Source organism: Chlamydotis macqueenii, chromosome 5 (genome assembly GCF_036417535.1).
Source record: "Chlamydotis macqueenii isolate bChlMac1 chromosome 5, bChlMac1.mat, whole genome shotgun sequence".
NCBI classification, from domain to species: Eukaryota; Metazoa; Chordata; class Aves; order Otidiformes; family Otididae; genus Chlamydotis; species Chlamydotis macqueenii.
In genome coordinates this window covers 54,786,927-54,813,509 of record NC_141560.1, presented here as the reverse complement: position 1 = coordinate 54,813,509, position 26,583 = coordinate 54,786,927, and the positions used below count along the sequence as shown (strand labels likewise).

The window sequence follows — 26,583 nt, the reverse complement described above, 5'->3', positions numbered from 1 at the left end:
ACTAGAGACTGAGGCTCCTTGCTGAACACCACTGCCCTCCACTGCGTATGCTGAAGATTCCTCCAAATCCTACAGCAACATGAAAAGCAAAAGAGAGAATTTATGATTTTTCTTTTTATGACAGACTGCTGAGTCCCCCGGGACCGAATGTCAGACACATGACTACATCTGCTGCTTCGCAAGGCTGCTGCAAACATCTAAATAATACTGTCAGCGTAACGCAGAAACTCGGCCGTCAGCCTGCACAGTCTCCTCTCCCCATTGGTGCTCACTCTGCCATGGAAATATGCCTTTCATAATCTGTTACAGTACTTCCCCAACTGATGCTTTATACAATAATTTAGTTGGAATCATGGAACTTCACTAAAAGAATGTGACCTTGTTAATTAAGAGGCAGTGGCTCCCACATAAAAACCCTTCAGCTTCCTTATTACAAAATGTGGAACCAAAGTGTTTGGGATGCCATTAACACCATCACCGTTTTAGGATGTGTATCACCAGCTCCCTAAGTTTGGGATTACTTTGATCACATTTGTTTCCCAGCTCGTACTTGCTATGTTCTTCCAACATAACATAAAGAACAAATTTTAACAGATCATGGAATAATCATTCTTTTACTGCCCCTCTAACATTACTGCGCACTTCAGTTCAGAGCATTTGAAGCACCACCTGCTGTTTGAGTGGAGGGATGTTTTATCCTAATTTCCTCTACAAAGACTGTTCTTCCATTAAATTTAGTATTACTGTTTACTCTCCAACCAAATGAACTGCATCTTCAGATGGATGTGAACGCCCATGTCATGGTATTTACAGCAGGTGCTGCACATGAGCAACAGAGAAGACAGAATCTTAAAACAGATCACATGTTCTAAAAATACAGCAAACAAAAAAGGCTACAGGAGAAAAACTAACCCTTCTCTGGAAGGGCCTATTATTTAACAGAAAGCTGAAAAGTGATTTTTAACATGTTGCATGAAGATACTGTTGCACTGAACACACAGAAATGGGGCTCAGTGTGGTCAGACAGGGACTTGTCTCCTCATATGTCGCTTGTGCTTCCATGTGCAGAACACATGGTTGCATGGCCAGCTACCATACCACCCCAGGTATTCTGGGGTGGTTTTTTGTTGTTATAACATTAATTACACAGTGCCTGCTCCACTACCGTTACTCATGCAGAAAAAGCAGTGCTAAGTAGCTCATCTGAAAGAAAAAAGTCCAAAGGAGATAGAGACAAGTATCACGGGAGTAACTGCACAACAACAGTAATCACAAAGCCCAGTTTTTTCTTGTGAACACTGCTGCATCACTGTCACTTGCACTGACAGTACCCCTGTGGTATGGGTCACTACACAGCAATATCAAAGCCAAGATTTCTGGATTATCTCACTATCTGGACTGCCTCACTGAAGTTTTTAAATCCTCCATGCAAGAAAACAACATAGCCCTGTGCAGAAGTCGGAATTCACCATGCTGACTATGAAAGTGCAAGGAAAGAAAAGGCATTTGCATAATTTGAAGTAGTCACACATCCAAATACTTTTCTCCTTCAAAACACCAGAAAATGTTTACTTGAAAGGTCCATGTCTTCCTCTTCCAAACACACCAAAATGTTTAAAGTGTCCAAGTTACTCATTGCATTAGCACAAAAATCACCAATTAGATTTGGTATCAGCCACTCCACTACTGTAGGCGTGCACAGAACAGGTAAGAAATAACTGCTTATGTACAGTCAAGAGGACTCAAAGACATTTTCTAGATGTGAGATGTTATATAACATTTATTAAATAACTATTCTTTTTTTTTCTATCAAAAACAGGTTGGCTCCCATGATAACTCATGCTTGTCTAAGGTGAAAAGAACAAGGTTTTTTCTTATTAGGCACAGATTTTAATTTTCAAGTGAAAGATATACAAACATGAAAAATATTACAATACTTGCAAATCTTAGACTTAGTATCAGAGGACAACCCCAAACCAAAAAAAACCCCTGTGTTTTCACCAAAAGCTAGAAGTGCAGATGTTTACACTTTTATACTAATCATTACTTCGAACTCATTAAGTTTAGAAATGTAGGTATATTTGGAACCATCCCACATCTCCTTTTCCTTTATATCAAACATTTATCTCATGATGAAATCAAAACATAACTTATTCCAATTTACCCCCGAAAAAGGAGTCAGTGCCATCGCAGTGAAGAGCCTAATTTTGCAATGATTTCAGTAGAAGAAAGCAAGAAAAGAGAATTCAAATAACTAAACTGTACAAATGGATGCAGACTATATGAAGTAACATGAAAAAACTAACTGCTTGCTAGCCTGTCGTAGTTCAGCCCGGACCAGGGTGAACTTCTTCACTCCTCTTCACTCCCTTCTCCACTCCTCTTCTCCCCCTCCTTCTTCACTGACCTTGGCGTCTGCAGCTGTTCCTCTCACAAGAAAAGTTCTTCACAACAGGCTGGCAGACGCCTCTCAGAATCTCTTCACATCATCCATCTCATCTCCTCTCCACTTCTTGCAGCTGGGCCGGGCTGAATTGGGCCCAGTCGGCCGTCTGGCAAGAGGCCAGAGGGTGAGGCCTGCAAGGCCCATGAGGCCTGCGCCTCCCCCTCTGCGCCTCTGCCCCCACTCAGCTTCTTCACATCTTCTCTTCTCTCTTTTTTTTTTCTGTTTTCCCCTTCTTAAATATGTTATCGCAGAGGCGTTATCACAGAACATTCTGCTACCAATTGGCTTGGCCTTGGCCAGCAGCGGGTCCGCCCTAGGCCCGGCCGAGTCCACTGAACAAAGGGGAGCGACTTCTAGCAGTTTCCTACAGAAGCTGGCACCTTAGGCCCCCCTCACTAAACAAAACCACAACATAGCCCTACAAATCAGTTTGAATCATCAGCAAGATGACTGGAACACAACTTCAGTATTTGTTGAAACAAATCATAAATCTAGCCTCTCTATCTTAAAAATGTTTCTATTTAAAAGATGATGTAACGAAAAAAGCAAAAACATTCATATATACAACCAGAAATAGTGACTTGAATATTATACTGTTAAAAGTTTGTGTTTCAGTTTACCTTTCATATTGAACTTGAGTTATGTCAGTCTAAAAGTCAATCATTCAAGCATTTACTAATTAAGAAAGAAACTGACGATATAGTTGTCCTAAATAAACTCTGCTTGAATGATAAGTTATTACAAAATTGTACAATCAAGTAGACATATTTACAGAAATCTGTGTGATATCTGTAAAGAATATAACAGTTGACAGCTTTAAACTAAAAGTGACAAGTCATCAGAGAAATCCTACTACAAACTGTTCCAAAAAGTCAACCTTTTAAAATCACATGTAAAAATTCATTTCAGGAATAAAATGTATCATAGTTCTTTAATTAAAAAAAAAAAGTAACATCACATTTCTATTGTCCTTAAAATAAAATCAATTAGCTTCCAGCATTGATAATTTTTCCATTTAATTCACTGTGTGTAGTGCACAGCTTAGAAAGCATATGATGTTCTTTACATATGCAAAGTTCTTAGTTTATTGTAACTTACTTAATTTCTCTCCCTTACCCATATTTTCCAGAGATTTCTGCCTAGAAGGCAGAAAGCTTAAAAGGACACAAGGAGAGAGAAGGTTGTTCAAACTCAATGCTTTGCTTTCATGCACGCTGGAGGAATCTGCTAGCAGTACACTTTTACTTCATCAATTCAGCAAGAAGCACAATGTGATTCTTCAGATTGCTCTTCAGTTGACATTCAGAAGCACCAGCCTGACAATTAATGCAGGCATGTGACACTGAACAAGCAGGGAGAAGGTAAAGGGAAAATCTTTTCTTAAAGCCAGCCATAAACCAAGCAGAACAAGTTCGCCACAAGGTTTACTTGTAAAAGAATAAGTAGAAAATACACTACAGTATATATGGAAATATACTAGCTATACAGAACGGCACCTCTGTGGCCACTTAATTAAACTGTTAAAGACACTAAGCTAAAATAAATAATTTAAAAATCAGGATGTGGAACACAGGCTACATATCAAATAGTTGGTTTCTCCACACCTGTCATACCACACTTAAGAAAATCAAGGAAATTCTTCACTTAACATCAATGTGCATCAATCATGGCAATCAAAAATGTCTATGTGGATAGAGTGCTGGACTGAAACTTAGAAAACTCCTTCATTTCCAGCTCTGATTAGCATAAAATTCCTTTGCCCAGAGAGGTGGTAGATGCCCCATCCCTGGAAACATTCAAGGCCAGGTTGGATGAGGCTCTGAGCAACCTGATCTGGTGGGAGATGTCCCTGCTCCTTGTAGGGGGGTTGGACTAGATGACCTTTGAAGGTCCCTTCCAACCCTAACCATTCTATGATTCTTCACCTCTCTCACCCTATCTATTAATGGGGATGATTATGCTGACCTCCTTTATAAAGCACCTGGAAATCTACAGTTAAAAATGTTCTTAAACATGTAATTATAAACCCTGGCAATCATGTATCAAACTTCAATTATCAACTCATCACATGAAAGCAAGAATCTAATTGTTCTTGGAATTAGTACACAAAATTCAATTTTTCCACTGACATTAGCTTCCTAGTATTTTCATCTTTATTACAACAGCTGCATTGTATTAAGATGCACTAAAGAACTCAACTACCATTGACTGACATTTGAAGCTTTTCCAAGCTACGAACAACAAAAGACCCAGGATTTTTTTTTCATTGAAAATTTCCATGTTAAACAAAGATACTTTTGACCAGCTTCAAGCTTAGATGCTACTCTAAATCTGCAGCTTGAATTGTTGCAATGGCTCCATTCTAAAATAGGCTGTAACACTTGGCAAATGTATTTTGATGTTACATGCATCAACCCCTCTCCTTACAGGGGTGATCAACAAGAGCACTTTTCATCATCACCACTTACGCTACTAGTTTCTCTTCTTTCCTCCACATCTATGTTACTTTCCTCCTTTCAGCTGCACACAATGCCCTTTATCACTCAGTATGTTTGATGTGCACATTTTTCTTTCATCTTGTGCTACTTAAAAATGAAAAAAAGGTGAGAGGATTTGATATAAAATTAAGCTACTTACCAACTACTGCCAGATTATGCTCTGAGCCGCATGCGATCTGAAAAAGAAGTATGAATGAATAAAAGAGAACTCGCTTAGCAGTAGGAAGACAACCACAATTATGACAGGAAATTAAAAATTAACCTGAAATAAACAACCACAGTTTGTAGGATGCAAAATCAAGGTTGACATGCTCTCCGTTAGTGGCTTAGTGGCAGGGGGAGATGTTTGTTTATTTTGTTAATAAACAGGCATTTTCTTTTCAAAATGCAGTCACCACTGACATTTCAGTCCTTAAGAGCAAGACCAGCCACAATTCTGCAAAAACATTACACCCTTGACAACATCCACTGGATCCAACAAGACTATTCAGAGGCATAGAGCCAACGCAGATTAAGCCTTTGCAAGATCACAGCCATACAGAGACAGCTGGGAATCAAAAGGGCGATGAAGATCTCAGTTTCCCTTATCTATACTGTTTTTTCCAGATGATCCCCGAAGAACTGCACAAAGTGTACAGGCTCAGTGTGATGTGAAGTGATATGATGCCTATGGTCATTTGTCTGGAATGAAGAAAAAATACCATAGAATTCAATTCTTCTGTTAGCAGCAGGCTGGTTTAATTTTTTAAAGCTGCAGAAAAAAAGCAAGCAAGCGATGCGAACATTTTCTCTGAGGCTCATTAGTGATGGAAATCAGTTACGAATTTCTTTTCAAAGCAAACTCATAGTCAGTGTATTTTTTTCTTTTTTACAGCTGCTGTGAACATGTCAGATATTTAAGTTGCTTTAGCATGTATCACGTAGTATCACTCGCTAAGCTTTCCTAAGTTCTTCCCAAATGATGGTAACACAAGCACTGACAGCAGCCTGCTGTCATCCTGGAAGGGCTTGTCTCTCCCATTGAATTGTTTTGCAATGTCACTGCTGGCATAATTCTCTGACGTAATACAGACATCATCTTATACAAGGTTACTCTGCTGAGTGCCCTCAATTCTAAATTAAAACACCAGCAATCCTCTCAAAATCCTGTATCTGGTTCATCATCTTCCACCTACTTGCCCATTACACGTACTAGTGAGCTGGAGAAAGTTAGTAAGTACATTTTCAATGACAAAATATAAAACAGAAGTACATGCCAATTATATTAAAAAAAAAAATAGAAGTCCACACCATCAAAATTTTATATGGTTTTGTGCATGCATAACTTAACAGTTTTTACAGTCAGAGAAACTGCTACAATCACCTCAATGTCTGCATAACATAAAAGCGTGGAAGTTAACAAAATAGTCCTTGTACCCAGCTCACTGTGCTTGGGAATTTACTGGAAAAGAGATACCCAAGACTGGCACACAGACTAGCTTGAGCAATTGTGTTACAAATAAACACTGCAATCACCACCACTCTCAACATACCCGCACCACAATTGTGACACGAAGACATTTGGTCAATGCCATCCCAACATAACAGTGGTAAGGAAGACAAAACAGACTCTTTAGTATAGAGGTGACTAGCCAAGACATTAAAACATTTGGGAAAACCGGGCAAGAAAAGTAATTCAAGTCACAGCACACTCCAGCCTGATCTCATCTTCAGAAAAACCAAGACAAAGCAGCAGGAAAAGCAGTGCCTTTGCAAGACTGCAGCAAGTCTTCTGTTCTACAGTACTGCAGAGAGGCAAAGCTTTAAGCTCTGACTGTAAAAATGCATAAATCGTCGCCACATCCCATATTATTATCCTCACCACAAGTCAGAGCCCTACACGGGAGCAGGGCTGGCTCCTAATGCCTGGCTAATGCTCCCATCAATGCTTCTCAAGCATAAAGGTTGATACCATGGAAACAAGATCCACACATGGAAACACATGCGAAGGAAGGCTTTCTAGCAAAAAAGCAAATTCTGCATCTTCACCAAGTGCTGAAAATTGGAGATACTGAAGTTGCTGCTAATAAAATAAACACATTTTATCTGAGGTGTGAATAATTCTATCTCAGCTGCTTCCCTCGGAAATACTCTAACATAGGCACAGATTCAAAAACATTGGTACAAAAGAACTGTCGAGGCTCATGGCTCCTACTCACTGCCAGGATCCCCTTCAGAAACACTACATTAGGAAAAAAAAAAAAAAAATCACCACTAAAAAACCCCCCACCCAAACCAGGTGTTTCTTAGAACGTAAAACATCCCCTGACAAAGTAGTATTTTCTTCCTATATCTAATAGCAGCAGCTACAGAGCCTGCAAACCAGATAAAAGCAAGCTAGTGACCTCAAACAGCTTTGTACTCTATTCGTGTAGCTGTTACTCTGCCCCCCATTAGAGCCACAAGGTTGTAAGGGGGCCGATCAAACTGCTCTGGGTATGGTCAGACCGGGAGCTGTACCACACAGACTCACCAGCTCTGGAGAGTTGCCCCCAGGACAGCCACTCATGGCCAACACGTTGGGCAGGGGCACTCACCGCAGCTCTGACGCCTGATGGGGTAAAAGGTACCGCAAAGCACAAAGGACCACTGCTGCTGCAGCCCTTTCGGCTGGGTAAAAGCCAGTGGAAGGGCCAGCTTTGCCAACAATGACTGAAACCAAGCAAAATGCCAAGCTGCTGAAGGCAATGCCCTGGATTCACCTTCGATGGCCCAGCGCAAGGACAGTGCCTGCCACGTACCAGCAGCAGCACTGTGGTCCAAAGAAGAATTTGCTAGATGGAAGAGCACAAGGTCCACAACCTTTACCTTATCGCGGAGCATCACCACCTGACAACACAGACTGACTTTGTGGGAACCCCTTAGGGGACTCTAAAGTTAGCTTTCTGAGAGAACAGCCTTATTCACCACGCACGCTGCTTGCTACAGGCCACATCGTTCCCCCACAGGATTGCTGCTGGCCTGTGCACGCCGACTCAGGAGCTCAGAACGGACCACACCGCAGAGGTGAAGCAAGGTTGGCACTGCTTAATGAGCAGTGCTGGCTTGCAGGTCATAACATCTTTTTTACAATAAGCTTTAAAATGTGACACCTCCTTTTCTTCATGACTCTCCACAACAGGTAACAATCAGCCAAGAAGGCATAATTTGCTGGTACAAATACAGACTAGCCAAAGAACAGCACTGCTGAACAGATGTTTCATGCTTACATTAGATGTAATAAGCTCTGCAGTCAGTGCAGGTCACTGGGAGAAGCCTAGTATTCACTGCAGCAACCATAATTTTCTGGCTACTTCTCTGGCTACCACCCCCAACGTGCTGCAGAGCAATTAAATTCCAACAGACATTTGCACGCTCCCAGTGGATAAGTACATTCAAGGGTACTTATAAACACACAATAATGCTTTCTAAATTGGGCAATATTTTAAAATTCTATTTTAACTGGAAAAAAAAAAATCACTAATCTTAAAGACAAATCAGAGTGATTGCTAGTGAGTGAAGCATTCTGAGAGCCTAAGAAACATGGCCCTCTACACAGAAACCATATTAAAGCTTCTTCTCTGTTTGGAGGAAAATTTGAGAAGACTTGTGCAAGTATATTGATATTGTGATCTCTAAATAAACTATCTCAAAGCACTTTACAAATGCCTGTCAGGCAAGAAAAGAATGCTTAGGGACCATTTTACTCAGAACTTATTTACCTTATTATCTGTGCCCTTTCAGCCATACATAAATGGTTTGTTTCTTCCCTTAAATTGTGTCTTAGCAAGCTGTTTTCAACCTAGCAATGGCTGCAGTTCAGATGCATCCATCCATCCAGATTTAACACATGTGGTGAGAAGCAGCCAAGGGACCAGCATTTTATTAATTATAAATAGTCAGGACATAAGCTGCGTGGATGGTGAGGAAAGACCTGAGCACAGCAACCACTACCTCTGGGCAAAACACCAACACCTTTCTGCAGCCTGCAGATACGCTTATGGCCCAGCCCTAACAAAAATTAATCGATTGAATGTAAAAGCAGTGGGTTGCACAAAATGGAGAAAGTATTCCACTTACGAGTAAAATATTTTATATATTAAAAATAGTACATGAAGTATAAAAATAATAATGTTTAATATTGTACATACATTGCTTTCTATATATGTGTATATATATATAAGAAAATGTATGCATATATAAATATATGTATGCATATTAGGAAGAGAAGGTTATGCTAGCAGAAGATGTTATCAGGGAAGAAGGTTCAGAGGGGAGGTGAGGGTAAATACAGAGCACCTCCCTCTTCTATCCAGGACAGAGATCTTCCTGAAGAATAGCTGTCCCTCCTTTGGCCCCCCTAGCGTCCTACGAGGTCAGAAAGTATTGTTCTCTTCTTTGTAGACTGTAAACATATACAGGATAAAACTCATGTGGATATTTAGACATACAACCTCCCACTGATTTCAAAAGGCAATTAAAAGACAAAATACCTTTTGTCAACCACCCCCAAGGGGACTTCCGAGCACTATAAAAAAACAAGTCTGACAAAGCATATAAAAATCCAAGTTTCACACTAGTACCCTGACCACAAGTCTATTCTTTCTTTTCTTTCTCTACTCCTAGGGCTTTAACTTAGGAATTGTTGTGCAACCTATCAGGGAACTGCAGGCAAAGCCAGCCTAGTGCTGCAGCAGAGGGGAAGGGACGGTACCGGGAGGGGGTTGCAAGGAAGACACACAGGCAGCTGGACTCCCAAGGGGACTGCAGAATAAAAATTCACAAGCATCTGAACATCAGGGTGCTTAGCTAGAACAACAAAAGGACCTCAACATTATTTATTCTTGGTTCACTACCCTACAAGTGCATGATAATTCCTTACAGTGCAATTATTTCCCCAAACCTTCAAGGATACAGAGGCTTCCATGACTTCTCAGAGATAAGAGCGTGATGCACAAAATAGATTTCTAAGGATGAATGAAAATATTATGTTTAAGTTGCACCCAGATTCTAGCCATTACCATTTCTAACTTTAATTACATGAAAGCATAGTTCGGCGGGGGGGAGGCAAGGGAAGGAAAGCATTAAAAGGGTGTGCACATGAGCACTTTTACCCAGGACTTTAGTCATGGCATCTTATGTCTCTTGACAAATTTCACTGTAAGGAAATTGCCAGGGCCAGAAGACAGCAAATTTTATTCCTTCTGGGATCAGAAGTCCTAATAGAAGGAGATGAGGTGACCGAGACACTGCAGATCAAAGCTTACGTAAGACAAGGGAATCTTCTCTCCCAGAGCTGTTCTTCCATGCCCTTGATTAATGTATCATAACAATGATTTGTACTGTTTGACACACTCTGCCCAACTACATTTGTATGCAGAATTCTACTGATGTGAAAAAAATAAAGTAAAATAAAAGGAATCTAATCAGCAAAGCTGTCCTGCTTCCAATGATCCTTCCCTAGGAACCCTGTGTTCTTCTTCTGGATCACTTGACTCCTGATTGATAAGAAAGCAGCTTGCTAACCTAGTCACATTCCTTCGCGAGCACAAGACTAAGTGCAGTTTAACACAACACATGTTAGCAGCAAACCAGTACAACCTCACCAAGAAGAGCACATTAAATCTGTTCCAGGCTATTGGCTGTATCAGTTGAAAAGTGAGAGGCCTAGTGTCCTGTAGCTCACAAGACATTTTCCAATGACCAATTTAATAGTCTAAACTTCTACTCAAGGTGGAGTTTTTGTTGCTGTGTGATTGGCTTTTTAGTTTGTGTGGAGTTTTACTTTCCACCACAGCAGAAAATTCACAACAGAATTTAAACAGAAGCCTTTGTACTAAGGTCTGGAAGAAAACATTCCTCCTCAAGACATATCTGCCCAAAAGATAATGTGCCATGTAAGTGGGCCTTTGCAAGCACAGAGAAGAGAGGAAGCATTAAGACATTGTCAGGATGAAGTAAGCTTTCAAAAGAAAGATTTTATAGCTCTCTATAGCTTCCAGAGTTATGATCTATGCCCTCCCTGCCTGAAACTAATCCCAAGTACAAAATGCTTTTTCACTCTACAGCATTTTCCTTGCTTTTCCACCCAGCGTTTCAGAGTCCCATCTCCAATCATTAAATATCCTGCCCTGCCAATTGTCTTACAGTCACCAAAAAGCCAGCTGGCCAACCCCAAGACCATGCCTTTACACCCTATGGCACACCCTCTGTGCCACAAGTGACATACATATAAGTCTCTGTGCACATTCCCTCTCTATGACACTAACGGTGAGACACTGCTCTGCTCTCCACCGACTCACTGGGCACCACGCTTCCAGGAACAGCTTCTGTTGGCTACGAGGGTGCAGTTGCACTTCTCTGATTCAGTTGGTGCAGCTTGGGTCTCAAGGGCTTGCAGGAGATGGAAACAGTTCTAATTCCAAAGCAAAAAAAAACAACACAAAAAGAAAAAACCTCCCCCACAAATCAACAACAAAAACCCCCACACAAACCAAAAAAATCCTCACACAAAAAAAAACCCTAAACCACACACCAAAAAACAACCAATCTTTTAATACCAAGCAGGAAGCACCACAGCCACATAAAGCTATCATTAAAGAGATCAGGCACAGGGGATGAAAATAAAAGGAGGAAAGAAAAGCTAATTGTTTGCATTTCCATGGAAGATTTACATCACAGCAACCCACATGCACCCACAAAGCCTACTCGCAAGGCAAGTGTGGTCATATTGAAAAACTTACGATACGTACTGTTTGCCTCTAGATGGACTGAGATGTCACAACAAAGATCCACCTCCACCAACAAAAAAAAACCTTGTCATCAGATGACTCCAGGACAATACAAAAGTTGCTGAGATCCCAGTAAGAACACCCAGTGGGATTAAGTTTTAGTCGAATGAGAAGAATGTAGCCCAGACAAGCGTGATAAAAATCTTTACAAGTCAACAAGGTCAGCTGGCTCCTCTCTATTGCCTGAAGATTTTCCAGTCAGTTCTTGTATCCTCTGTCAGGCAGTTCCCTTCCTTCGTTGGGGTTCGGACAGCATTAGCATCTTTCATTCCAGGAAAATCAAGCTCTGTCACTTTCACGTCCCTCAGCTTCACTAATGTAAAAATTTTCCATTTTTCTAATCAAGACTCGAGCCACAAACCAATTTTTGTTTAGCCTTTCATTGTTTTTGAAATGAACCAAGTCATGGTCACTCAATCCCAGTTTCTTTCCTGTAACAAGATCCTCATTCAGTCTTCTTTATTTTGTGAAAATTAAGACTGAAGTATCCCCTCGATAAAGAAATCGTCACTTGCATCAGCCCTGAACACTGTGAATGTGTACGGGCTCCCAAACCTACGTCTGTGCAGGGCAAATCCCACAAGGCCAAAATCTTTAGTAACATTATAGAAGTCTCTGCACACATCCAAATATGAAGTAGAGGAACAGGGTCTTCAGCAGATGCACGGGTTTGCCCAAGGGAACTCCTTCACGATTTTTCTCAAAATGATTTTGATTGAGATTGTTTCATCCACAATTCCCAGCTCCTCACAGTGTCAGTGCCTCTCTAAGTTAAATGAGAGGCACTAAGATGAACACCTTACAATCTATTTGGCCTTGCTTTGGGGACTACAACTAGTTCACTCTTTATTTGAGGTAACAAACATCACTTTGACAGAAGAAATGATAGAAACCAAGATCATAGAAACAAAAAGTTTCAAAACCTCACTGATCTGACTGTACCATCAACACACGCATTCTTATCAAATTATTCTGATATTTTCAGGTCAAGAACTGTAGCTTGTAGCATGCCAAAAAAAAAAAAAACTTGATACCTGTCTTTTCTTCCTATGCGATTTTACACGCAAACAGCAAACAGAAATAATGTTCATTAAAGCATATAAATGTAATCATTACCTACCTGAATGTGCTAATTTCTAATACTGTGAACTTAATGAAATAAATTATTCTATTTAACAATGATTGCAGACAAACATTCTGTCAAAATACATAAAATTATCCAAGATTTTATAAGCTTAGAATAAAAGCTATGACAGCAAGTATTATCTGGCAACAAAACATCAAATTCTACTTAAACAACTACTTCCAAGGTCCTTTTGTGGATGTGTAACTGCAGTTTTAAGTTTTTCAACAGAATCTAGGCTTCGTATTTCTTTCGTTGTGGTAAGACAGTCCACCATTTTTAATCCATCTGAAATATTTTCTGGAATATTCAGTGAAGCTGGAGAGAGTCACAGAGCAATCAAATGTACATATCGTGGGAATTCAGCTCTCCCCTAACAGTGATGTTATCGCAAGCAATTGCAATACACTCACTACAATTCTTCTACATAAAAAAATAATGCAGAGAACTCAGCAGACACCGCCTGCAAGATCAGACAATAACACAAAACACTTGCACTTTTGTAGAATGGAAAGGAAAAATAGCACTTCTTATAAAGTTCATAGCCTCAAACAATTGACTAACAGTGTATTCTACTTAGATATTGTCTGCCCTGCAGGAGGGCAGACTTCGGCCTCTTCAGGGACCTGATGGACCAAGTGCCATGGGAGGCGGCCCTGGAGGAAAGAGGGGCCCAGGAAAGTTGGTCCATATTCAGGGAACACCTCCTCCAAGCTCAGCAGAGGTGCATCCCAATGAAGAACAAGTCAGGGAAAAAGGCCAGGAGGCCTGCGTGGATGAGTAAGGAGCTCCTGGACCAACTGAAAGTAAAAAAGGAAGCCTATAGAGGGTGGAAGCGGAGACAGGTAGCTTGGGAGGTCTACAAAGAGGCTGTGCGAGTGGCCAGGGATCGGGTGAGGAAGGCCAAAGTCCTGGCAGAACTGAATCAGGCCAGGGATATAAAAATCAACAAGAAGGGCTTCTACAGGTATGTAGGGGAGAACAGAAAGTCCAAGGAGAATGTAGGCCCCCTCCAGAAGGAAACCAGTGTCCTGGTTAATCGGAACATGTAGAAGGCTGAGGTGCTCAATGACTTTTTTGCCTCAGTCTTCACCGATAAGGGCTCTTGTCTCACCACCCAAGCTGTGGAAGGTGCAAGCAGGGACTGCAAGGATGGAGAACCACCCACTGTACTCAAAGAGCAGGTCTGGGAACATCTGAGGAACCTAAACGTGCACAAGTCCATGGGACCTGATGAGATCCATCTGCGGGTCCTCAGGGAAATGGTGGATGAAGTTGCCAAGCCACTGGCTATCGTATTTGAGAAGTCGTGGCGGTCTGGTGAGGTCCCCGATGACTGGAAGAGAGGGAACATAACCCCCATTTTTCAAAAGGGGAACAAGGAAGACCCAGGCAACTACAGGCCGGTCAGCCTCACCTCTGTGCCTGGCAAGGTCATGGAGCAGATTCTCCTGGAAACCATGCTAAGGCACATGGAGAGCAAGGAGGTGGTTGGTGACAGCCAACATGGCTCCACCAAAGGCAGATCAGTTCCTGACCAATTTTGTGGCCTTCTATGATGGGGTGACAGCATCGGTGGACAAGGGATGAGCAACAGACATCATCTGCCTGGACTTGTGCAAAGCTTTTGACACTGTCCCACACCACATCCTTCTCTCTAAAGTAGAGAGGCATGGCTTTGACGGACAGACCACTCAGTGGACAAGGAGTTGGCTGGATGGCCGCACTCAGAGAGTGGTGGTCAACGGCTCAATGTCCATGTGGAGACCGGTCACAAGTGGTGTCCCTCAGGGGTCCGTGTTGGGCCCAGCCCTGTTCAGCGTCTTTGTCAGCAACATGGACAGTGGGATAGAGTGCACCCTCAGCAAGTTCACCAATGACACTAAGCTGTGTGGTGCTGTCAACATGCTGGAAGGGATGCCATCCAGAGGGACCTTGACAGGCTGGAGAGGTGGGCCCGTACCAACCTCATGAAGTTCAACCAGGCCAAGTGCAAGGTCCTGCACGTGGGTTGTGGCAATCCCAGGCACAAACACAGGCTGGGTGGAGAATGGATTGAGAGCAGCCCTGAGGAGAAGGACTTGGGAGTGCTGGTGGACAAGAAGCTTAACATGAGCCGGCAATGCGCCCTTACGGCCCAGAAGGCCAACCGCATCCTGGGCTGCATCAAGAGCAGCATGGCCAGCAGGTCGAGGGAGGTGATTCTCCCCCTCTACTCTGCCCTGGTGAGACCCCACCTGGAGTACTGTGTCCAGTTCTGGAGCCACCAACATAAGGACATGGACCAGTTGGAGAGGGTCCAGAGGAGGGCCACAAAGATGATAAAAGGGCTGGAGCACCTCTCTTATGAGGACAGGCTGAGAGAGTTGGGGCTGTTCAGCCTGGAGAAGAGGAGGCTCCGGGGAGACCTGATAGCAGTCTTCCAGTACCTCAAGGGGGCCTACAAGAAAGATGGGGAGAGGCTGTTTAGTAAGGCCTGTTGTGACAGGACGAGGGGTAATGGTTTTAAAATAGAGGGGGGTAGATTTAGATTAGATATTAGGAAAAAGTGTTTTATAATGAGGGTTGTAGAACACTGGTACAGGTTGCCCAGAGAGGTGGTGGATGCCCCATTCCTGGAAACATTCAAGGCCAGGTTGGACGGGGCTCTGAGCAACCTGATCTGGTTGGAGATGTCCCTGCTTCTTGCAGGGGGGTTGGACTAGATGACCTTTGAAGGTCCCTTCCAACCCTAACCGTTCTATGATTCTACGATTGTGAACAGGCAGACACTGTCCCTAAAAGACCCTCTTAAAGGCATAAGTGCTGGTAGCTTGGCATGGCTGGGGCCATACTGCCTCAAGACAGAAGGCATCACTTGATTGGCCCTGTCCAACCATACTGGAACTGGCCCCACTGGTGTGAGGTCTGACTGTGCTGACTCTTTATAACTCTTCTTTTCCTAACATGTGGTTTTTTGGCACCTCCTTACTGTATTTTCTGCTTTTATATGCTTTTTACCTACACTATCCTTCATTAAAAATTGCATCCAAAATACCTGGCAGTATTATGAAAAGAATACTATCAATGATGTCATTAAGTAATACAACTTTTATCATGCCTGGAAACATTCAAGGCCGGGTTGGATGAGGCTCTGAACAACCTGATCTGATTGGAGATGTCCCTGCTCCTGGCAGGGGGGTTGGACTAGATGGCCTTTAAAGGTCCTTTCCAACCATTACGATTCTATGATTTTAAAGTGCAGAAGCTTTTTTGCTTCTTCCAGAAAAAAAATCAAATTTATGACAGAATTTTGAATATCTCAGCTCTTCAACACCCAGCACCGGGATGTGGGAAGACTAATTTTCAGAGAAATTACTAAATGTTCAAGGAAGCTCACATGCATAATTGTACTGAGCTTTCCTTTCACTGCAAGCCCTGTTAACCTCAGTGAGCATGGCTGCTTGCATAAACTGGCAGTACAAAATACACTAAAACTACTTATCCTCAAAATATTTTAGGTCCTTTGAAAGAAATGGGCAGGTTACTGGAAGTACAGAACGACTACTGTGTAATATCATTTGAAGTGTCCCTCATTGGACCCAATGCCTTTGGGAAATATTATTCAAGATAACCACCAGCTGTTCAAGAATGCAAATCTTTGCCTCATTTCCAGCACAACCCTCACTGGCTCTCCCTCTCCCACATATACACATGTAAAAATAAAAGTGTTATCAACTTAAATTGTAGTAAAAAAAAAAAACCACTAGCACATTAAGAACTCCTCTTAAAATATGACAAAAGAAACGGGGAGGCGGGGGTGGTGGGGAGGGAGCGGCAAGAAGGGAACCAACAACATGTTTTTCAGACTCCAAGTACCTCAAATTGGGGACAGAATTTTCTTGGTTCATTGACTTTCCAGAAGAGCTGCAGGCATAGAGCTTCCGTAAGAGTCAGCCTTGTATAAAAACATTAAGCCATGAATTTTGCTGACTGTCTGCTCCTTTACCTCTCCAAATAAATGGTGCTTATGCCTTAAGGATGTCATGTAACTCTGCTCTTCAGTGTTGTATTCTCTGTTTCTGCAGCACTTAGTACAGCTCCCTGCAGCAAGCTTGCTAGAAGTAAATAAAATGTAAACTTGCTAAGACTCCAATGCAAAGATGAATAGAAAAGCTCTTCTGGATAAATAAGGGTATCATTTTTAAGGACTCAAACAGAAACTAAGTCTTAATGCTAGTCACAAATGCAGAATTAGGAAAAAAAACCACATCTGAAGCTGATAAAAAATGCATTTTTATAAAAAAGTTGAATTATCATAAAGCCGTCAAAGTTCTAACTTGAACATTTTTGAATACAACCATAGGCAGAGCGTATTCTGTCAGAAAACCATCCATTAGCTCAAGAAAACACTTGTAGGGCATGGGTAGACAGAAGAAAGGCACAGACCTTTGCTTTTCCGCCACTGGAGTAAGGTCAGAACACATCTGCTCTTTCCAGGGCTGGAAAATAAACTGCAGCTGGCCAACACCAGGCCAGTTGGGCAGCCCACAATGGACCTCCAGCTATTCACATTCAGGAGAACCGTTCATTCATCTCAGCTGGGTTGTTCTTTAAAATCACACATTCATTCCAGTTTATTTTGACCTAGCAGCTGCCTAATTACAAGACATTTCTATTATGCACCATCTCTCTCGCACAATATGCACTCCTTTCTTTCAGTCTATGCTACCTTTTAGGCATGGTTCTTTCACACCAGTTTCAAATGATCTTTTCGTCTTTTGTTTTCCCAGGGAACATGTCAGTCTGCTTAACTTCAAAGGCTCCCAGTCTTGCCAGGGCACCAAATGCTGCAGGGGTAGAGTAAGCTGAGAGATGTGTTCCACCTCACAATCCAAGGGATGCACTGACTGGTCATTTAATTCACATCATGGAACAATATTTTTTTATTACTCATTTCTAAACATGACAGCATTTTTGCAGTTTGAAAGACTGAAACAGATAATATAACCACTACAATACCATTCAAGTCTAATTGTGAAAAGAGTAGTTTCACGAGACCAACTAAATGCATACTAATTTATCCATAGAATTTGCCTGTGTTGTGACCAGTGCCTACAAGAAAACAAAAGAAAACAACCTTTTCTCCCTGAAATCTCATTCAGTAACAGTCTCTGCTCAGTAATCCATTATTGGGAATTGATATCATCCAACACCAACTAGTTACAGCATAAACAGAATATAGCCTTGGAACCACAACAAATTGAGAATGCACTTGTTCCAGTAAGCCCACTCCCACCCATCAGGAGACTTCAACTACAACAGAAGGAACTAACTGGGATAAAACTCCACAAACAGTCCGAGAAATGTGAAGCCCAATTTCTGAAGAAATGCGGTTATGACAGCCAAATTCAAATATGGTATTTTGGCAAAAAGGACTGGTAAATATTTTTCTTCTGTATGAAGAAAAACTCATAAGGCAACAAGTTCTTACAAATTTAAGCTTAGATAAAGTCCATGTAATAGCCATATTTTTATATTTTCTTAAAGTTAAGTGAATAATTCTTTTGTAGAAGCACTGCACAGCAGTGTTGGATTGGCATGAACCATAATAAATATCTTCATTTGTGTCTATGGCTCACCAGAATCTTGTTCTGGTCTCCCTACTAGAGTTATAAGTGGATTGCATTTGACTGCAAGAGATTCATGCCCAATAAGTATTTCTCCCTTTTATTTCCAAATATTGCCACAGATAGAGCTATACCTTCTGGAATAAATAAAAAAAAAAAAAACAACAGCTTTAACAGAACAAATTTTGAAAAGCTTTAATTGCTCACATCCCGTTGCACACTGACTGCAAACACATGTGATTTACTGTGTGGCAATCCTTGTTTGGTTTTTGAGGAGGGGTCTTATTTTCAACCTAGTGGAATCCCTTGCTCCATCTGTGTTAAAGACATCACACACATTATTGAAAACTGCCTACAAAGGAAACCCGATGGATAGTGAAGGTCCTGCAATGTGAATTAATTTAGAGTTCTTGAAATTAAGGGGTTGTGAATGAATCAGAAGTCCAGAAGAAGCTAATAAAACTTGATAAATAGGCAAGACAGATAAAATTTATTGTGGTCAGGTACAGCATAATAAATCTTTCTAAATACCAAAAAGAATAATTTAGACTGTTCATATATACAGATAGAGCCTAAATTAGTTGGAACCTCTCAGGGGAACTATCTACCATCACTGTGGACAACTCACCAGAAATATCTGTTCAATGTGTAACAGTAACCCAAAAAGTAAGAAATTAGACTAGTTTAGAGAAGGAGACAGCATTGTCATCTTTTCATGCAGACCAATTACATTTTATAGTTCCATTCTGATACTGTCAGGAAAAAGAGATGAGTACCCATAAAAAGAAAGGCCAAATATCTTGACCTAACAAAAGCAACAGGAACATGTAAAAATGAGCCCAAATCCTGCTGAAGACAAAATTATTTATTCCTCAAAACAGAGGAACCTAATAACAGAACACTAATATTTCAAAATTAAGCCTTATACAAAATCCTAGTTAGAAGCAGCTTGAATGACTACTGCTCTTCATTCCAGGAAGACTACTTCAGTTCAACCCACTACAACCCTATCTAGCAGCCTAATTCCACCGTGCCCATTCTGTTTTCATACTACTGTGAAAGCAGACCAAAGAGATTCTGGTAAGAAAGCTCCACAGCACTACGACAGACTGAACCAATGCTGTTCCCAAAAGAAGAGTATTTTGTAACAGAATAAGCAACAAGGAGATGACGCTTCATTATCTTCCCCGCCCCCAAAAGCAAAACTCATCTCTTTCATTATAAGATATCCTGCTTTGCCAAAGGAAGGACACAAGAGCTGATTTACTTTGCGTACAAAGCACTACAGGTCTTACTGAAATGTTAACTTAAAGTCTACCATGATATCAAAAAAAGTTGCAGGTCTGTTGGTTTTCTAATGTGAAGAAAACATCTGTCTCATCTAGAAGAGACACTGTTTATATACCAGGTATTTTGGTTTAGATATTTCCAGCTATTTAAAAAACAAACAAACAAACAAAGCAAAACAAAAAACCTCAAACCTTTGAGCACCCCAGAACAACTTCCCGTTATTTAGATTACTCTTGTTGTATATATGAGCTCCCCCTTCTTCATCTTCTCACTCACTCATGTGGTAAGCCCATCATATCTATTCTTCCTTTAATTACTTAGCAATAGAAATCAAGATAGGTCTCATCTTCCTGAGGCTAGATTACTTTTCGTCTGTATTTCAACTTAAGATCTTGGGTTTTCTCCAATGTTTTAATCTTTTTCATTGGTTTCAAGTTGTTTCTTCTTGCTGTTCCCAAATTGTTCACATTAATCCCATACTGGACAGCAGAGGGTAATGCCCTGCACACCTTCCTGACAATCACTCACCTTGATGTTCAGCCACTTGGGAACAGAATTAACCCTTCTGGGCCACACCATAATGCCACAAACCAAACTCAGATGATGTCCACCCCAGCCCTCACATCTTTCAAAGGTGCTCCTGCTTGATGAGAGGTGAATCCCTCCTCCCGTTACAACGATCTGCATTCTTGCCCCGAATTTGTATGACCTACACTTGGCAAAGCTGACCTGTCCAGTGTTTGCCCTCCCAAAGTACACAAACAGTCCAGATATTTTTTATACTAGTGACTCCACTAGCAACACACATATTTGATAAGGCTTCAATTTACAGTGATATTTCTAGGACCTCTCACAGACAGTTTGTAATTTTTAATAGCTTTTTCATTTTTTATTGTCATTTTGTATCTTTATAATTTCCTGATCAGAATGTCATACACTGTCTAGCCAACAGCCTGACAGAAATCCAAGTATATTACATCGGCATTTGAAAATCTAAGTATGTCACATCTGCATTTGACATTGACACATTTATCAAACTTTCATCTCATAAAAAATAGCTATCACATTAGTTTGACAAGATATATTTTCCATAGCCACATACTCACTGAAAGCAACTATATTATTATCCTTTAAAACTTCATTGATCAAAATTCATGTCAGCCACACCATTATTTTGGCCAAGGCAAATACCAGGCTGACAGGACTATAATTATTTGAGTCATCTTGTTCAACCTTTTAAAATGTTGGTAGGGCATTGTCTTTCAGCCAGTGTTCTGAAACTTCCCTAATGTTCTGGAAAAAAAAAAAAAAAAAAATCAACATCAACAACCCAGAGAGCGCTTCAGCCATCTCTCTTAAAACTCTGAAATGGAAGTGTTTCAGTCTTTATTTTTAAAATTCTACCTTTAGAGGCTGAGTAAATGCTGGTATGGAGAATGGAATCTCATCACTGTATGATACTTTCACTTTTTCTCCATTACTACTAATGTAAAATTTGCCTTGCCAGGATTTGATGTTTTGCCAATAGACATATTTAAGATGCTTTAGTAGTGACCGTGCATAGCCTCCTGTATTTGTCCTTGAGAGCAAACTCACCCATATTACCGCAGCTCTTTTCCTATCCCTCTTAGATGAAGCTGGTCATTCTGTGATGTGGTGGCTCAGGGCAGGCTCCAGTCAGTGCCTTATATTAGGTTTTGTTTCAAGGGAGTGGAGAGGATTTCCCACCTGTTGGACACCCCTTAAAACCTCTTGAGGAACAGGTAATGCAGTTTTTAATATGAAATGTTCCTTTCACTCCTATGAGTCTACCTGATTCTTCCTAAATAAATTGTAACCATAGACTGACATTTCAATCACACAACTTTTTTGGAAAGTTTTCATATTGAAATATTTTGTTGCATCATGGCTTAAAGGAGAGTATTTTATTCTTTGGCCCAGACTACAAGGGTGTTGGCTATCCTAAATAATGTGGGGAGAGCGGAGATACTGTTGGTGACTTCCTGCATTAATTCATCTATCTTCCTGCTACTCAGTAAGATTACAACATTCCCACATGCACAGAAGTCGGACTCCCATCCTCCCACTGTTAAATCACATTTTTCCTTTCATTTTCACAGGGTGGCTCTGTAACAGTGCACAGGAATCAAGACAGACAAGACATTTTTCAAATAATATTTTATGAGCAGTGCTATATGCTCATTATAAAAAAAAAAAGCAATACTTTAAAATAACTCCTGAAGACAAGAACACATTATTTAATTAATACAGCTACAGAGTCACTGTGAAATATACTGATCAGAAATCCCTTTACAAGACCTGTTTTCAATTTATAAAATATTGCTTAAACAATATGTGGTTTTAAAATTCCAGCTTCATCTGATACAACAGTCTACGCCACTAAATAGAATACAAAACTATAGAAACTCTGAAGAATGGAGTTTTATCTTCTTTTATTAAAGTAGCAACATTTTTGCAACAGATGAAAAGTACTATTGGTTATATTAAAGAGAGCAGCCCACCAGACTTCACCACTAATTATGCAACACACCCACCTCTCATGCATTTGTAATTCAAAGTGGCATCCCCCTTTAGATGGAAGTCCAGAGAGAGCATTTGTTCCTGTTTCAGAACCTTTCAGAAATCTGGTGAACTCATTTAACCTAAAGTGACATATGTGGCGCAGCTAAGAACAATAAGGAAGCTTCCTCCTGGATATTCTCGAACCTGATGAAACAGAAGTGTCACTGCGTGACAGCTAAAACGCACCTCATCTGCTGTGAGTTCTCAGGCCATCAACTTCAGAAGTGCTTTACACCCACAGTGAAGGTCATTGTGTGCAAAAGATTGAGAGCTACTGCTCAAGCGTCCTGCAAAGGCGGTGAAGTGTTCTTCTCATACTTATAGGTTGACGCTTACACATTGGTAAAAACCATGAGTGTTGGAGTTTACCAGTAGCCGAAGTTTTTGCCATTCTGACTTGAGTGCCCTCTGGCCAACGTATCATTCTTGCACACAGCACTAGCTTGAGAACATATTCTCTTCAACATCCACCAACTCGCACAGGCTTTACCATTTACTCTTTTGTTCAGCCTTTGCAATATCTCCTCTAAATATAAGCTACTTCCTCTTAATGGTGGTGGCATGGCTGCCCTGCTATTAGAATTTCAGATAACAATGGGAACTGAAGCATGTCACTTTCTGTTAATCCAAATGCACTTAACCCTTGCAGTCACAGAGCAGAAAAAAAGAACAATATCTGATTTTCCAACTATTTCAATATATTGAAATACCATCTTCTGTGGCAGATTTCACCTCAGAAATATCTGAAGTGTTCCAAAGTACACAGCATCACCTCACTCCCCACTACCCGTCCAAAAAAAATCTGGAACGGCAGTTCTAAGCAACTTGCCTTTTCAACCTAGTGCTGAAACACTGTGGTACTTACTAGATAAGGGAGAGCTTGGTTAGTCATGATACCTTTAGAATCACACAACCTGAAATATATTTGGATTAAATAGCTTACTCTTAATTTGAATGTTATATTATCCAAGAAAAAACTTTTTACTTGTAAGTGAATTCCTGTTACATTTGAATACATTAATTCCTTTTTGAAATGCTACACCTTTGTTATCTTTGCACACAGCATGCAATCATTTTTATTACAGAAAGCCTGAAAACTTTTTTTTTAATTTTAAAAAGAGCTTGCATGTCTTTCCAGTTTCTCAAAAGAGTATTTTGCAGGACTAAGGACTACTGCTGGAGACAGAATTAATACATCCCAGAACTCAGAGGATCAAAATATTCTGTAATTCAACCACTGAGCATCACTTGACATATATGCCAGAGGATTCTGGTCGTACATCCATTGCTGAATTTTTCACATCACTTGTGTGAGGTGAAGCAAAGCATCTGCAAGTGACATACAGACAAAATAATCTTTACCACACACATTCATGTAATTTCTTCTTTTCTTTCTTCCATCCATTCTCTCCTTTTACCTCTGCAGTATCCTACTTCTTTTTCTTTCTATGTGCACATACAGACATTCTGACATAAAGAAGATATTCCATTCCTTGGTAAGTACTGAAGGTCACAAGTAAATGAACTACTAAGCTAAGCTATTGGGAAAAAAAGATCTAATAAACGAGAAAATGGCATGTGTATGTGCTTGAGATCACTCGTAAGTGAAAATAAGTCAGAAAAATATTCTGCAGATTTTCATGGTTGACTTTACTCTGTAGTCTGCAAGGGTAAAAAGATCTCCTAAAACTGAAACAGAACAAGGACTGCAAGCAAAGGGGAGTGCCAAGTGCCTTGTCCCCTTCTACCTTTGAAAACTATTAGGCTTTTTAAAACTCCACATAAACTGTTTCCCCAATTTTCCTTCCCCTCTCATTCCTCATTAAAGGCCAACAAATCTCGTATGCAGGAGAAATCAGACTACAACTGCTAATTTACCCATACGGAGGAACATATTTAGCATAACCTTAAATTTATCATTATTAGGAACACATATAAGCCCATACTTAGAAGCTAAGTTTCTATTTTGGACCTTCCTGAGGTACTGCTAATTTTAAAATGAACAGAAATAAGAACAAGCTCGGAACTATGTTGCACCTTTAAAAAGAATAAATTCAGTATATGACTGTAATCTACAGAGTGCACAAATTATGCTGCTTAAAATCATTTTCAACTGAATGATTTTTCATGTGCTGTTGTACACAGGCTCCCTCTTGACTAAAAGGGACCTAAGAAACATCAAAGGCTAAATTGTTCATGAGACCGCCTGAAGAAAAAGGTTCTTTTAGGTCAGTGTGAAAGCTAATAACATTCACCTCAGCCTCAGCAATTAAGGAAATTGTTTCCATCTCTACAGGCATCAGTCTCTTGAAAACTGAAGGAACAATGTATTCAACAGAAACATGAATGAAATGTTGACCAGAGTGGGAAAAAAAAAAAAAAAAAAAAAAAAAAAGACTAAAAATATACTTGGACAACAAAAGACTCTTTTGGAGGGGGAAAAAATGAGTAGCTAGGCAATGCATTAAATTTATTTCCCTGGCTTCCATTCAGATGCTGTCCAAGCACAGCTTCATTGTTTGGCATGTCGCTTTCATCTCCTCACGTCACCTTCATTGTCTCACTCAGATAACCTACAGATAAAAATACACAGAGCCCTATTCTAGGATTCAGCAGTATTAACCCAGTAGCCAGCAGCAAAAACTGGGGCCTTCTTGATTCATAAAGAATTTTTAAAGCCTCTGTGAATACAGAGCATAAGAAGAGTGAAAGCTTACATCAAACCGAGGCATATGACTTTCAGGTTCACTTACAAAGCAGGACGTGTTCGTTATCCATGGTGAGAGGGGCTTAGCAGCCTACTGCATCTGCGTGTTCTCACAGGAAGATAGTGCAATGGAGGAAAGGGAATACTGAATCTGAAATTCATTTCATCGGCCTAATGCATTTTAGATTAATTACAGAAAATAATTTCCCATTTCACTTCCACATCAATGACTTTTTTTGCTTCTCAGGCCTCTTTAACATACAATATTGGTCCCCCTCAGTAATCTGCCACTAAAACACAGCCAGCACAGAACAGCAGTGCACATACCTCAAACTGTTTTGGAGAATATCTATGAAGAAAGAAAAAGAATAACCTTATCGAGGTGAAACTGCAGAAGGGGATTCTGGTTGATGGAACCGCCCAGCACCCTCTCAAAGTAACAGAAACAGCACCATCAAGCAGATAGTGATGATGATACTGATATCATTGATATTTTTATTATTATTGTTGTTGTTATTGTGGTTTAAGAGAACACTAACATTTTATGGTTACAAATCAGAAATAGCCAGCTCACTGTTCAGAGACATGGCTTAGGGCTCCTGCTGATGAATCGTCTTTTCAGCCCACCTTTCTGGCATCCCTTGTGTGCTGCTTTTTCGAGCACTCCTCCACTATGCAGCACACATCTTTTCCAGTCTTCTTCCACTGCTCATCACTGCTGCCTCACTGTCACAGAAAACAAAGGTTCCTCTCCCTCTCCAGAGCAAGAAACAGAACATATGTCCCTGCTCCTTGCAGGGGGGTTGGACTAGATGACCTTTGAAGGTCCCTTCCAACCCAAACCATTCTATGATTCTATGATATCCTGCCCTACTGTTATGTTGCTGTCTGCCTCTGCAAATCACCCTGGATTATTACTATGGAGCAACAGAGAGACAGAGCTGCAGCAGGGCATCAGCATCCCTTCCATTTTCAGCACAGTTCTGTCTTACTGTGCAATATGCCTAAACTAGTAGCAAACTAAAGCAAAATAGGAAGGATATGTTCGATAAGGGAGGCCTTATCTGTCTTTGCTGCCTTCAAACCTACCAAAAATGGGGGAAGGGAGGCACTGTGAAAGGCAATGCTTTTCCACACTGCAGCATCTAGGAGCCAGACTCCGCTACACGCACTCAGCACACACATAATAGACACAGTTGCCCTAGCAACAGCATCGCAGGGAAATTTTTCAGTAAAGCTCCTTGCTTTCTACCAAGGTTACTTCCAGATTACCAGTCAACACAGAGATCTGTATGGATCAGACCACACCATGCATCTGTCTTGAACATGCCTGCATGAAATGATGCGATGGCCACACCACAGGGAAGAATAGGGCACTCCACAAGTTTACCAGGGAACTGGGCTCTGAAACCACTCAGCACACCATCCGGCAGCTACAACTTGCAAGCTCATGCACTGTCACTTCACAACAGAATAAAATTGTGATCTGTTGTAATGAAATGTTCTTTAGCTGTTCAT

General features: G+C 40.8%; 1 protein-coding gene across 1 annotated transcript in view; it reads right to left on the bottom strand.

Annotated features, from left to right (window-relative positions):
• Positions 1-26,583, bottom strand: part of SERGEF (secretion regulating guanine nucleotide exchange factor) — a 159,185-nt gene that overhangs the window by 58,695 nt on the left and 73,907 nt on the right. Inside the window, exon 10 of the mRNA XM_086748614.1 lies at positions 5,084-5,120. Coding sequence (XP_086604740.1) covers positions 5,084-5,120 — 37 coding nt within the window. The remainder of the gene's footprint in view (positions 1-5,083; positions 5,121-26,583) is intronic.